The 14,727-nt window shown below is 40.3% G+C and overlaps 2 protein-coding genes across 4 annotated transcripts; one reads left to right on the plus strand and one right to left on the minus strand.

Annotated features, from left to right (window-relative positions):
• Positions 1–48: 48 nt before the first annotated feature.
• On the plus strand, positions 49–9,019 carry LOC135342278 (uncharacterized). Its single transcript, XM_064538977.1, has 2 exons — positions 49–187; positions 5,761–9,019. Exon 2 carries the CDS (start codon positions 5,762–5,764, stop codon positions 9,017–9,019), a length of 3,258 nt encoding a protein of 1,085 aa, XP_064395047.1. The 5' UTR covers positions 49–187; position 5,761.
• Positions 9,020–9,067: 48 nt separating this feature from the next.
• LOC135342288 (uncharacterized) lies at positions 9,068–14,655 on the minus strand. 3 transcript variants are annotated; one of them, XM_064538998.1, is made up of 7 exons: positions 14,483–14,655; positions 12,889–14,247; positions 12,519–12,636; positions 12,188–12,310; positions 11,834–12,046; positions 11,427–11,554; positions 9,068–9,458 (listed from the first exon to the last, which is right to left on the minus strand). In XM_064538998.1, exons 2-7 carry the CDS (start codon positions 14,239–14,241, stop codon positions 9,225–9,227), a joined length of 2,169 nt encoding a protein of 722 aa, XP_064395068.1. In that variant the 5' UTR covers positions 14,242–14,247; positions 14,483–14,655; the 3' UTR covers positions 9,068–9,224. The 3 variants fall into 3 exon arrangements, with proteins under 3 accessions (XP_064395068.1, XP_064395077.1, XP_064395059.1); XM_064539007.1 differs by having other exon boundaries at positions 11,427–11,557; positions 11,834–12,043; positions 14,483–14,654; XM_064538989.1 differs by having other exon boundaries at positions 11,427–11,557; positions 14,483–14,653.
• Between the last annotated feature and the right edge of the window lie 72 nt (positions 14,656–14,727).

Raw genomic sequence — 14,727 nt, forward strand, 5'->3', positions numbered from 1 at the left:
AACCACTACAGATCTTTGCGCCTGCGCGATTCTATCTACACCCCCACATGTGAGGTGCCAAACTCATGTGAGTTTGTAGAGATTACATAGTAGGTCTATATATTGGTTGTCCACATCGAGTCGAAGTGTAATCAGCATCAGCAGTATAAAGCACAACCGCCTAAATCAAGTGTTCCTGTATAGAACCGTAAGTTGCTAGATCTAGATCTTTACGTATCATACATAAAGATCTACATTGTATTTTGATGCAACAAGATAATTTTTGAAATTGTTACTTGTGGTATTAACGGTACACCCTCAGTTTGTAAGCAAGAATGTGTGAAAACCAGTGTAAGTCAGTTTCAGCATTATATTTATGCTGACACTGATTTAATAATTATCGTGTAAAGTACCCAATTAAAATACTTCGTATACTACTCAGAATAGCGACGTAGATTCTATTGAGCAAAAATAATTTGATTGTCGGATTAATCCTCTAAATACGAAACTTATTACCACCCGCTATAAAGATCTATTACAACTACGATACAACTGCTAGCGGTTTGTTTACAAAAGATATTGTCGTGTCTATCGATATCTCTGATGCAACATTGCATGCAGGGTGTGTACTCGCCGTAGACATAATTATTAGGCCAAGCAAAGTTTATTGTATATATCATCAGGTTGGATCTGACAAATTGGAACGGGTAAACATTCAACAAGAATGTGCACTTAGCTTTGCAACGGATCTGTACTTTTGCAGCTCATTATACAATAATAATATTATGGAATAGTAGCTAGCTATTATCAATTAATGCACAATGCATGCAGGTCGAGCTGCAGGTAAGCTCACTGCACTGTCTACAACACATGGACTTTGTACCACTAGTCAAATGTCAAAATCTTGCACAGTCAGCAATAAAATTTGAAGAACGATAGGTTGAAGATCACACAGACAATGATGAGCAATTGGCATTATGTCAGCTAACATCTTTTTTTGCTTACTATATACTGTAGGTGCATTATTAGTAGTAGTTGCTTAAAATTTCCACCCCACCCGTTATACGGTTTATACAATGCGACTGCTGGCGATTTTTTTACAGTCGTGTCTATATCTCTGGTGCAACATGCGTAACATTATACACAGGGTGTGTTACCGCCGTAGACATAATAGAGAGTTCGCTTACTATAATTATACCTATTGTAGGTAAGGTGTGGTTCGATCTGTGAACATAACGTGTGAACATTGTTTTCAGTAAACGGTAGGGATAGACAAGAGCTTCCAAATTAAAAGTGTTATCTCCAGTCAAAGGAACAAAGAAGAGCTGAGCAGGCAGTGGCGTAGGCAGAGGGGGGCTGACGGGGCTAGAGCCCCCCTTATTAAGCTCCAGAAACTCAAACTCAGCTTGAATCATCCTGTCAACCTATGTTAGTATACTACGCTAGTTTATGTTTTTTAAAGTACAGATAACCGGATATCATTCAACGATGGATGTCATTGGCTGATAATTTAATTAATAAAAGCACCGCGGGTACGTGCTGTTGCCTCGGTGATGTGTCAAAGCTAACATAAAGCTACTATAGCTATTGCTAATACATGCACACATGATAATAACAAGGGCGTACATAAAGCTACTATAGCTATTGCTAATAATTATATGCACACATAATAATAACAAGGGCGTATAAAGAGAAGAGAGCATGCAACTACAATCTAAGGTATTACAATTGGACGAGGGCGTATGTCATTGCACGTGCACTTTATACTCTAGACTAGCCTCATTACCAGGAGTGCATGAATATTCATGCACTCCTGTCATTACCTATGTGGGAATATCCTGCTGACTCATCAGTAATAATTATGATGCATACACAGTATACGTATACATCTGGTTAATAAGCGCACATCAACTAATAGGCGCATACTGGTTAGCAGCCTTGATAGAAGGTGCATGGTTTTCTGCACGGTTCTGCCCAACAACTGGTCTCCACACTTCTTCTCATAAATGTTAAATCTCTTTCACTATCCAGTGGCGTAGCCAGGATTTGGGGAAGGGCAGGGCTCAAATCCGTTGAGCAGGCGCTGAATAGCTTGGAATTTTACATAAAAAAAAGATCATCACTTTTCATCAGCAGTAAGCATGCGCAGTAGATGGCCCTGCCTACATTTCCATTGAATGACATCATTCTAGTAACTACGCATGCAGTACAGGGCAGAATAGATTGACAGATCAAGGTGATTCAAGCTGAGTTGGAGTTGATGAAGCACAAAAGGGGGGGGCTCTAGCCCCGTCAGCCCCCCTCTGCCTACGCCACTGCTATCGGTAGCTGTGTTACTGCTGTCAGATACAGCTCAATATAATAATAACGTTCAACCAGAGATAAAGGAAGGAAAGGATTGGCAACGGATTGGCAACGGTTGAAAAAATGTGATTATCCGTGATGCGCTACGTCATCGACTTTTTTTAATCTTTTGTAGCCTCCATTTATAGCTAAAAAAACATGCTTATGAAAATCATAATCAAGAATTTATGCAGCCTAATCGATCAACTTAAAAGGGGCACAAACTAATATAGACACTTTCTCGTCTTTTACAGCCTCCATTTTAGCATTTTGGTAAAAACATACAGGAAATGTATGCAGCCCAGTTCGTCAACATAGACACAAATAAGCAGGATCCGTAGGCAAAACATCATAATTATGGCTACGGCAGTGCTTCTTAAAAGGGGGCACAGACCAATAATAACTAGTTTTCAAGCTCTAGAGACAATCAATTCTTCCACGCTTGGACTTCACTTTAAATAATGCACAGGACACGTGTAGCCTTCTATACGCAATTCTATGGTCTCATGAGACTAATAGCTGACTAAAAGTAATATTATTTCATTTCGCGGGCGTTGTGCCAGGAAATAATGCGCATCAAGGATGGTTGAGAGGAAATCAATATGAAATCAATGTGAAATGATCACGTGAGTTACTCCCGTTGCCAATCCCTCTATTACTCTATCTCTGGTTCGGCTAACTTCGTTTTATATCTATGAGCTAGCTAGCTGCCTTGTACAGTGCATAGAGGACTGCACTCATCGTTAAACATCTAAGGGCCTCGAGAGACTTGCCAATACTGACCTCCAGATGTGTGCCCCTTCAGGCTTGCACAGTTGCACAGTTGCAGCCCCTTGTTTCTTTGTTTCTTTTATGCAAGTTATCCTGTGAGTCTGTGCCTGTAAGGCTCCCAATTGAGATGGACAAAGGAGCCTGCAAAGGAGCCTGCAAAGAGGCTTTGCTAAGTATGTACATGTATGTACATGTATGTAGGCTCCTCTATGCACTGGGCCACGCCCAACTATGCAGATGACGTCGCTAATAAGAGGTGTAGTTTCCGGTCAACCCAATTCCGGCGCTTCACGCCTTTTTTATTTATGAAAGCACCCCCGAACATTGCTTGTAGGCTAACGCATAAATTCGGGTTTTTTCGCATTGGTAATTGGAAGTCTTCACCAAGCAATTCTCCGTACCATCACAAGGGGGGGGGGGGCAGCCTTGAATTTTCCTCGTTTGTCTTGGCCACAGATGACAAGAGGGCCTTACTATATGGTTTAAGATTGCTTTTGCATTGTGGGTTCCACTGTTCACTCAACCAAAGCAAATTAAGCCTTGGCTCAGCTTTTCTGTATATATGCTCGATCAGAGGCCGCACTCAAATAGGTGCCTCCCTTGCTAGCAAAATGAAACATTTAGTAGCCGGCCGCTCTCAAATAGTAGCCTCAGTGAACTTTGGCTCTAGTATATCTGCATGTGGCAACCAAAACATTATTAATACAAGCAGCTTGCTACAGGTAGCAGCTTGTTAGTGCTTCATAAAGACTTTCTCATGGCAGAGTTCTATAGTTTATGCAGGTGAAAGTAACAAACTAAAGGTTGTTGAATTATAATTATATAGCTATAGCTAATAAATGCCGCTCTTGAACAGTACCCTCTCTCGAATTGTAGCCTCCTCTTCCAGCAAAATGAATCATTTAGTAGCCGCGGCTCCGGTAGTTCCCAAGTCCACATTCATGTAAATGCTTCATCTCAGCATCTAATGTCTGAAGAAAGTTTCCAATTAAAGACAGCACTGTTACTTCCAGTTGTTGACAAGCATGCACGCCACGTTGCTTAGCACACACAATGAATATCATACAAGATTTGTGAGGGTACTCTTAATTTTCCGAATCACTTCGAGGGTGAACTTGCCCATCCAATAGCTGAGATAATTTATGGCAGAGACATTTCACTGGACCATGATCATGCTATCACTTTGTCTATTGAGAGTCCATTCCTCCCACACGCAAATCCCCCATTCAGTGGATGCCTTGGTGCTAGTAGGTATAGCTGATGCTCTCAGTGAAGACTCTTGCTCATCAGAAACAGGGAATGCAAACTGTTCAGCCATCGCAATACAGCTTAAATCTAGCTATAGTTCAAATGGTTTCAAACCTGTTTTTCAGCATGCACATGGTGGGTCTCGTGAGGTGTGTCCCGTGATCAGCAATAAAACAGCAATAACGAGTGTTGCAAGCTGCGCTGTGCTAATGGCTCTCGCCATGTTATGCTTTCGCTCTAAGTGTTATAGTAGGGGCCGGTTTTAGGTTTTCTATAATGCATTAAAATTTGATCTATCTATAAAAATATAACTGAGAAAAAAAGAAACTGAGAATTAGAATTAGAAAACACTTGTGTACATGCATCTCTATTGAATAAGCTTTTTTTTCTACAATGATTAAAATTTAGACCTGTGTACATATGCATCTATTGTATATGTATTTTGTGGCTTACCAGGACGATCAAGAAAGATGAAAATTGATTCTGCGGACAAAATGGATTGTCTCACACGTGGGAATGAGCGCGCATGCGCAATTTTAGATCCACTGAAAAAAGGGGTGTGTCTGCAAGAGGTCAAGTTCACAAAATTAATGGCTATTATAATTATAGCTAGCTGCTCTTTCTGACTCTTGTTGCTACTAAAAAGCTAGCGCTTTAGTGCAAGGCTAACTCCAATAGAAACTTTGTGCGAAGAAATTATGCTAAAAAGATTCTGAGGAGACTGCTTCAATGTGTGTAAAACTAGCCAACTCGAGAAAGAAGCTTTAGTTTGCTAATCCACAAATCAAAATCCAAAAGAACATGGCTAGAAACCTATAGAAGCTGTTAGTTTTCGTCACATTGCAACCGTACGCGTTGAGCAGTTACAGCTGGAACAGACACACAGACATGCAAACTGATACACACACGATCAGCTTTACTGTATCCCTCGTGCGGCTACGCCTCGAGGCATAATAAGTGTTCAGACAACACCACACCATGTAGGTTATTACTCATGCATGCACGAGGGATGCAACTCGAGCCCGAGGGAAAGAGTTATAAAATTATAATAATTATTATTAGCAGCACAGCACGAGGACATGACGTAATATTTTCAAGCATCATTCCTTAAGATTGCAGGATTCTACCAGACTGCATTAGGATTCGCCACGTGTCAATGCACTCCAGTTTGCAATGCATGCAAACTAACAGGGTGGTTGGTGGTGCTTTAGGTTGCATCATCCCACATCATATTAATTAGCTATTAAAAGTAGATTGAATTCTGGGTATGAATAATTATTATTTGCATCGTTATACAAAGCCTCGATCCAGTATAGAATATTAATGACATCATTATTTTATAGTGTAGCTGCATTCGAAATAATTGTGTGGTAGGATTACCATTGGCAAAAACACTAACAAAATGATACTTCCTTACAGAATGGACCACGATCATGGAAAGTCTCCCTTTAAGCATTGTGATATGGGAAAAGCACAACATCACGATACACACCACAGTAATGTGCGTGTGCTCTCAAAGCCAGTGAGATCTGAACATATCACCAGCAATTCTTCCCAGATTCAGCTAAACAATGAATCGCTGACTTGCCAACAAAGATGTGATAAAAAAAGCCAAAATACAAGTCGTCCAAACACACATTCATTTCGCAGTGAGTTCAGTGCAAGCACTCCAACGTTGAACAAGATTGATCGCAATGATATCAGACCTAGTGTATTGTTTAGCAACCCACAGAGTCACATTGACGTTAACTACCCCACTAGTTTGATGAAATGTTCACTTGAAGATATTATACATGTACGTGAACATGTGCCAATACCAGTCCAAATACCAACTATTCCTGCAGCAAGTTTGCAAGTAGTCAAGTCAAGCGAACTTGAGAACATCAGCAGTCACAGTAACAAAGTGAGAAATTCTGCTCCAGATGCTTTTCCCCTTCAATCTCAATATGGTATAACAAATTATCACTCGAAATCTGCAGTACCAGTTAACCTAAAATTGAACACTTCACCACAGCCAATGACCAAGAAGAAATTTAGCACTCAGTTATCATTGAATGAAAACTCGTCCAGAAAATGGTCAAACACCGGAATACAATCTTTAGAATCACAGTCTCAATCAATTAGCTCAATGCGAGGATTTACTGTAAACTTGCCATCAAGGAAACAGTCTTCAGTATCTTCGGAAGAGAATGTAGATATCGATGAATTGTCTTACAATGGGGAAGAAATAGACAGTCCTTTTGTGAGTGCTGCATTCGATGATGCAATCTCTACTCCTTCAAATTGTGCTACAGAACCTGTACAATTTACCAAGTTGAAGTCATATCCAAAACTGCTGTCAACATTCATTTCGAATACTCCCACACTTCCTTGTAAGGTTAGGATCATCAAGGGAACACTTTATCCTTCAAATGCGGTAGCAATCTCTAGTGGTCATGACCTGGAAATCCATTTCATCAAGCACAGTAAAGCCTTTTCCGTGCAAGATGCTAGTGGAAATTTTTTTGTAATTCCATTTAATTCCTCGATCAAAGTGTCGGTCATATATAATCCATCCAATCCTGTAAAGTTCGTACAATACCGTAAAGAATTCAAGTTCAGATCAGCAGGTGACATCATGAAATTGAAAACCATTCCTCTTGTTGTAGCTGCTACAAAAGCGTATACTGGAGAAACCATAAAATCGAGTGTTAACAAAAGACAGATACTAGTGATCAAAGGAATCAAGACAAGCTCGACCAAAGGATACCAACTAATGGCAAAGACACTGAGTGGTGCCAAGAAACTTTTATCAGCTGAATGCATTGGGAACTTTTCAACAGCTCCAACTTTGATTTGCATGTCGCTGAAAGAATTTTTGAAGTGTAAAATCACACTGCCACAACAGGTTTTTTTGGATTATCCAGCAAGTTCCCAGAAAATTAAAAATCTTCCTTCTGTCATTACCATTATGGAGCGAACCAATGGCTCGTCAATAATTGCAACTTGCCCTTCTCTAGCAAATGAATCCAAAGTGCTTGAAATTCCTTTTTCGTCTTCATTGGTAGTACAAGAAATAGAGAATGCCAAAACCAATTATACAACCGACTGTCTTTACGAATCATTTGATGCCTGTACAGTTGCACATTGCTCAGAATCACCACAGAGAGTGTGTCATCATGATATTCAAAACACATTCTACAAGTGCTTGAGTAGCACACATCGATCACTAGGTTGGGAAATTTCCAACCCAGAAGCCTTAAATACAAAACAACACCCCGTTAAGTTTGAAAACACAGATTTGACTCAAAAACAATTGCCACAAGCTGATACACCGATATGTGGTAAGAGTAGTAGCGAAGACAATACAAAGAGGTGTAATCCATCCGTTCTAAACAGTTACCATAGCTGTGACTTTGTACATGAAAGTGATACACGACAAATCACTGCAAACATTGGGTCAAGTGTCACAGCTCTTCATGCGGAGCCGATGGAGCAAACTTTCTCTGGGGACTCAACCAAGGCAACTATAATGGAAGTTAAGAAAGTAATGAGTTGCAAAAAGAAGAGTGTTCCTCCTTCACCCATCAATGAAACTTACACAAAGATGGAGGACAATGAAGACAAATGGGCCAACAACACTGTAATGGGAATTCCAGAAATCAACAATCATGATGATGACACCACAATGAATGTAGTTGTAAGCAATGTGGAGAAAGTATCTTCTGAATCAAATGAAAGTAGGTCCACACCTGTCACTCTTAAAAAAAGCGAACATTCAAGGAATCAAGAAGGCTCATTGAATGTTTCAAACAGCAAATCTGCAACTGGATACTTTGGCACCAGGTTGAGCAAAGCGAAAACAAGAATTGGCCAATTCCTACACACCAGTAGTCGAATCGTTTCAAGAAATTCACCTATGCCTAAACTGATCACTGCTACCAGTGAATTTAATCCTGAACATGAAGCAGAAGTGCCGCCTAAACAAACATTGGCAGCTAGTACAGCAGTACAAAAAGACTCAGAGAAGACGTCACCTGTACCTTCAATGGCACTTCCACTTAAAGCTCAGAAAACTATTAATGTGTCCAAACAGGATGTAATCAACAACTCACCTGAAAACTATAGTCGTTGTTCTATGCAAAGAGACTTGAAGGATGTTGTGGATTCAAATGATCACCATGTTCTGGGTACTATTTCAACTGTTGCCCCAGCCACCACCGCAAAAGTCCCCACTAGAGACCAACACCAAAAACCCCCTCTGGCACCTAAACCAGAAAATTACATAAAGAAAACGAAGCAAGCTACACCGAACTTAGTACTAGGCAGCAAACTTCAACATAAAGATTCGAAACCAGCTAACCAAGACCTAGCAAAAGTCCCCACTAGAGACCAACACCAAAAACCCCCTCTGGCACCTAAACCAGAAAATTACATAAAGAAAACGAAGCAAGCTACACCGAACTTAGTACTAGGCAGCAAACTTCAACATAAAGATTCGAAACCAGCTAACCAAGACCTAGTTAACAGTTCAACAAAACTTTCAATGCCAAGCACACATAAAGATAACAATACCAGTATCAACTGGAATGAATCATCAGGTGAAACAGAAGATTTGGATGCTATTGTAGACAGCATTGCCAACTGGTGTCTACAGATAGAAGATGAAGTTAACCAACTCTCACATGGACTACAATGAATATGCACGGCATAACTTCTATTAGTGGCTGTTATTATTATTGAAAAATGTTTCTAAATATATAATTTTGTAAAAATAAATTGCAGGTCTATATTGATCTTTACCAGCAATAATAATTATTATAATTATATAAGTTTAATTTGCTCAGCAAACAGAACATTCAACACAGGACATAATTATTTTAGACACATAACTGCTTAGCAACCTAGCAACAGAGAGGTTGCATGATTACGTAATCTTGATTTGACATCATGTCAGCTACACAATATTGTCCGGTTATAACTCGCTGAAGTCGCAGACGGTGCAACCTAGATTTAACTTCCAGTTCATTCTGCAGTATGTCCTCATCACAGTCGCTGAGAATGTCGCCATTGATGTGCTGTTGGCGAAAAGTGTCCACATACTGCTGAAGGTTCATAACTTCCAGCAACTTCAGTACCTGAGAAAATAAGAACATTCCCATGACATGCAGTGAATAATTACAATTATACATACAGTGAAACCCAGAGCTATGGCACAAATTGAGAACACTGTATGCACTGATAACTCGCCAGAATAGAGGGGATCGGGTTGGTTAACGAAAGTTTTATATCAAAAGAAGCCAGAGAGGCACATAAAGTTTGCCTTCAGTCTCTAATGACCGTGCAACATCAGCTAGAAGTTTACATAGAACTCATTGTCAATTTTTGTGTCAGCTCAGCCAAAAAAAGTGGTGCACGTGATCGTGTCCAACCTCCTCTGATGTATACATGATTTGTACTCAGTACCAGAGTAGGAATGCCAGGTCAATAGGGTCAAAATGATTAAATGAACTCTTGTCTGGGTTCTTGACCTTTGATGCATACAGCAGCTAACGCTTCTTGATTGTTTATTCAAGCTTACTATACCCAAGGGTATATAAAAAGAGAGAGGGCAGCAAAAACTAAAGGGGGCGGTGGAAAAGTACCGTAACATCAATCAGTAATAGATTTTTGTGTACAGTATGTAGTATATCCGGTCTGTGGCTTTAGTTTTTGCTCGCATGTAGGGTTGATAGTCAGTTGCATGCCCTCTCTCTTTTTATACGACCTTGCTATACCTAGATCTTCCCAGTGCAGCAAACTAGTACATCAAAATTTATACCCTAGCCGCAGAAGGTATAATCTTGTGGTTTCGAAGAATGCAATAAAAGGTCAAAGGTTGCAGCTAAGCTCAACCGATTTCTGTAGTGATTATAAAGCGGATCAAGCTAGTGGTGGTGTATAAACCCAGGGGTGCGAGGGTGAACTCAGTTTTACATGTACAAGATAAGGCCACATGCATGGTGTTTTAAATGAATGACCCTGGCATTCCTCCTCTGACTCAGTACAGTAGACATAATAAATTATAATTTGTACAATTTCTATTCCAACACTCGAATTCAGGAAAATAATGGCAAAGGAAAGAAAGTACAGGCTGTACAATGTATGTGTAATCTCTCTCCCTTTTCAACTGTAAGATAAACGACTAGTTACATACATATGTACATCAATTTGATTCTGAAAGTAAACTAACATCTAAAACTACCAATGGGTTGCTTAGAAGCCAAACATCACCTGATGTGATGTTAACCACACATATCGTTACTTATAAACAGGAGATATGAATACCACTATATACAGTAACATGATAGCACTGCCAAGAATGCAAAAATATCAGACCACAGGAAACATGCTATGAATTATCACCCGACTCTATGGGCTGTACTGCAACACCCCAAAATAATGGTTGTGGTAGCTATTGTCTAGTGCATTAGGTTGATTAACATGACCTAAAATGTAACAATAAGAAACAAGAATATCATGTGCAAAAGTTGTCTCTGTCGCATGAAAGCCTCATTCACCTTTTATGTACATACATGTACGACACATAACTCAACATGTAGCCTTTGCTAAAATTCCTACCACAGCATTTTGAACCTACATGTACATGTATCACAGACTGCACTGTACAAAGGTATTTACAGGACATTACGTAACACAAGTACAGGTTTCGCCACAATTGCACATGATTCTTGTCACATGCTATAAGATGACCTCTATATAGTATACTAAACAGGGTCCAGGGCTGCATCCAGGATTTTGGATCAAGGGGGGCGAATTGGGCGATTTAAAAATGTAGAAGGGGCAAAGTCATCAGAATTATAGCAGTGCAAATGAATCTGCCAGATCCTAGGGGGGGGGGGATTACCCCCCTCAATGCAGCCCTGGGGTCTCTTTGTGTACACATAGTGATCAATACTCGTATACCTACATGTACATGTTTATATACTGTAGCACATCACAACAGCATCGGCCAACCCTCTCCCCAGCATGAAAAGCTTTTGTTATGCAGTTATGCAGTGAAGCAGTAAGTCCCCTGAATCTAAACTAACAATCAATAGTTTTACCTGTGAATTATCCATAGCTTTTAGGAAGAGTTTATTCCTCTCCATAGCTTCAGGTGATGTAGGTGTTGCCTGTTGGTCTGTTGTGCTTTGCACGCTGCCATCAGCTGAGTTACCAGCACTGGAGCCACCTTCTGAGAAAAGAAAAGTACAGCACTATTACAGAACCAGCCAACAAGTTGTACTACCCTAACCCACGTTAAACAACACAACCATGCAAAGACATCCATCTGTTTGATCAAAGGGTATATGCAAAACCCTGAGTATACCACCTGTACACTTTTATACTCTGCCTGTGTTCTCAAACCCACATCATACGAGCAACTACATGTGTTCTAGGCCACAACAAAGTGAAACCATTAAAATCAATGCCTAAGGATTTTATATTATAGCAAAACTAATGTGCACACCTGATATGGTGGAAAAAGAACTGCCTTTCTCCACCAGACAAGATTCCAGGTCTTTGGTCATTTGGTCCAAATCATCCATTATGTTGGTGAACATGAGGCTATCTGGCCGGGCAGGAGCACTGACTTGTCTGTGCACATGCTCACCAACAGAGAATCCATTTGATAAACGGGCCTCTTTCTTGCGAGCCTCCACAATACCACCGTCACTCCCTGCTGAGGAAACAGTGACAGATAGTAAATTACACAATATCAATAATAATTTCAAAAAAGTGGAGTTGTTGGCAACTCATCACCCACAATGGTACATGTACATATAAATATACAAGCAGCACTATAGCTTATAAAAAATTATACCAGTAGGTCTTTCTGAAGCAGTGCCCCTTCTAGAAGTAACACACGCTCCACCGCTCCCTGTGCTGCCAAAAGAACTCATGTCAGGAATAGTGGAGTCTGGAGCTGAGCTTGACAACGAAGATACTGCAAGGAAACAACATACACATGTTCTTATGACATCTACACAAAAATGTACTGTATACATGTAAAAGTTCTCAAGAGAACACAGACATTGCACCTACAGTTACGTGAAGAGTTACAAATGGCGATTATGGTTCAATACCCAAACCTAATACATGTATATGGGTACATCACCCTCCACATGTGTGCTTGATGCAGTAGTCGTACACACCTTGTTCACTTGCTTGAGCAGGTCCTCTCTTACTCTCATCGGGCACGGCAGCCCTGGTTGTGCGAGGGTGAGAATCCACATAACTGTAACCAGTGGAACGCCTGGGAGGATTACTGGCCTGCATGCATAAAGACACCAATGTAAGTGATGTTTTACAGGTGACTTATATACACATGCACATCCAAATGACTATTACACTCGCAGCTAGTGGTGACACATACATTTACATGTACCATGAGTACAGTGTACGTGCTAAGTAAACCTCCCCAATATACTGCACTGTATTAATAATACGCTACACAAACAGCTGCTGTATAAACATGCAACACCATTATGAAGCCATTATGAAGCCATTATATGTATCACTTGCATCTGTTTTGACTCTTGGTGGAGGAAGAGGTGGTCTCCAGGTGGAATCAGCTGGTGAGACATCTCGTGAAGATTTTCTTTCCACGACTCCACTTCCACTGTCACCAGGAGAGTTTGTGTCCGGAGGATAATATACACTCTCTATAGGCACAGGATAACTAGTCTTTTTCACTGCACGTGGATGTTGGTAGTGACTCTCAGTCAAGGTGGGGTTGTGTTCCAGCATAGGAGGTTTATGAACATCAACCCCATTTCGCTCTTGGCCGAAACAAACGTTTGTATAAAACTGGGACTGAGTGTGTTGGTTGCTGTTTTCCTTGACATATGTACGCACATTGGCAGGGTTGAAGTGTTCGTAAATGAAAGACGTGTCTTCATATAGTCTTTGGGTTTCGTCCTCATCGACGTTATCTTCAACGCGAACAAGGATATCAAGTTCAATAGGAATTTCCAACAAGCGTGCATTCTCAGGATCTTGATCGTGAATACTCGTCGCAACAAGTGAGGTTTCCACACTACTGTGGAGCATTTTGACTACAGTAGGTACTCCAAGCTTTGAATTTGAACCAGTTCTTTGATGCGTTCCAACTTTTCTTGTTGCATTGTCAGTTGGTGTGCTAAATAGAACAGCTTTGGATGGGAAACAATCGGGCATATGTTTGAGTATTTCGGGCAGATAGAGGCACACATCACGAGGCTTGGTTGAGAAATTTCCAGTGCAATTGGAACTAAGCACCTTATCTTTTCCTGTTGTCAAGCTGAAAACTTTCAAACTCTGTTTCCCAAGAATTTTGTTTCGCACTTTTCGAACGATCAACAGCTCATTAGCAGAGATAGAAGAATCAGAAGTAGACCCCTGATATCCCTTTCTTGCCCACAGAAGTGTAGGTAAAGTGGCCATTTGCAGCACATCAGATACCTTGTCGAACTTGTACCCAGTCATTGCTTCGTTAATGTTGTTGTGTGGATTGTAGAGAATCGCAAATGGAATTGCAGAATTAAGTGGTACATTGAACCGAGAGCCATTCTCATACTCAATAGCTATGATGGTAGTGTACTTGAGAAAGTGAACGTTGAATTGATCGCCATCAGACAAAGAGGATTCTTCGTCACTGCCACAAAACCCTTTACATACACGAACTCGAGTAGGAAATTCCTGGTGGTGCTTGCTAAGAAACACGGGAAGTGATATTTTCTCACTGGGAGCTGGAACTGGATCTCTGATATCTCTGTAATCCTTGACCAGAATAGTTGGTTGATCAGAAGTTGGCACAGGTTTCGAATCTAAGCTTTCCATTCGTTGCATTATCGATACCGGGACTGATCGGTTAAGTGGCAAATACTCTCTATCCATCTGTAGCTGTATAAAGATATTAAAGGCATGACGGAACAAAGTCTAGTCATAATCATATATATTAAAATACATAGAATCTATGTAACGATGCTCTCAGGGGATAGTGTTACCGCATGTCAATGTACATTGTAGAAGAGACTATTAATTAACTATGATTGTTTTAAAACGATGTGTAGAGGATCTACTATATATTGCATAGGACATTTAATACACTAGCTAGATAGATTTACATAGACTCTACCTGACAAATTTTGACTGGCTCTAAAAGAACTTGCTCTTGGAATTAATTCTTGTGCAATTTCCTCGCGTATCTCTTGGCAAAATTTATATACCATCGAACTACCAAGTTTACTACAGCTAAGCTAGCCGGCTGCACTATACTACTATTGAATCACCTGATAATTATGATGGGTGTGCTGCAGGTGTGACAGGTGCAAGATGGTTCGATAAAGATTAATTATTATTATTACGGATCCGTCTAGGAAA

The sequence above is a fragment of the Halichondria panicea genome, chromosome 1 (assembly GCF_963675165.1).
Source record: "Halichondria panicea chromosome 1, odHalPani1.1, whole genome shotgun sequence".
Classification (NCBI taxonomy): domain Eukaryota; kingdom Metazoa; phylum Porifera; class Demospongiae; order Suberitida; family Halichondriidae; genus Halichondria; species Halichondria panicea.

Coding starts and splice junctions, on each gene's coding strand:
- LOC135342278 (XM_064538977.1), top strand. CDS start 5,762: ATGGACCACGATCATGGAAAGTCTCCCTTTAAGCATTGTGATATGGGA.
- LOC135342288 (XM_064538989.1), bottom strand. CDS start 14,241: ATGGATAGAGAGTATTTGCCACTTAACCGATCAGTCCCGGTATCGATA. Junction 12,637..12,888: donor CACCAAGAGTCAAAACAGAT/GCAAGTGATACA, acceptor TTATGCATGCAG/GCCAGTAATCCTCCCAGGCG. Junction 11,558..11,833: donor TTCTTTTTCCACCATATCAG/GTGTGCACATTA, acceptor TTCTTTTCTCAG/AAGGTGGCTCCAGTGCTGGT.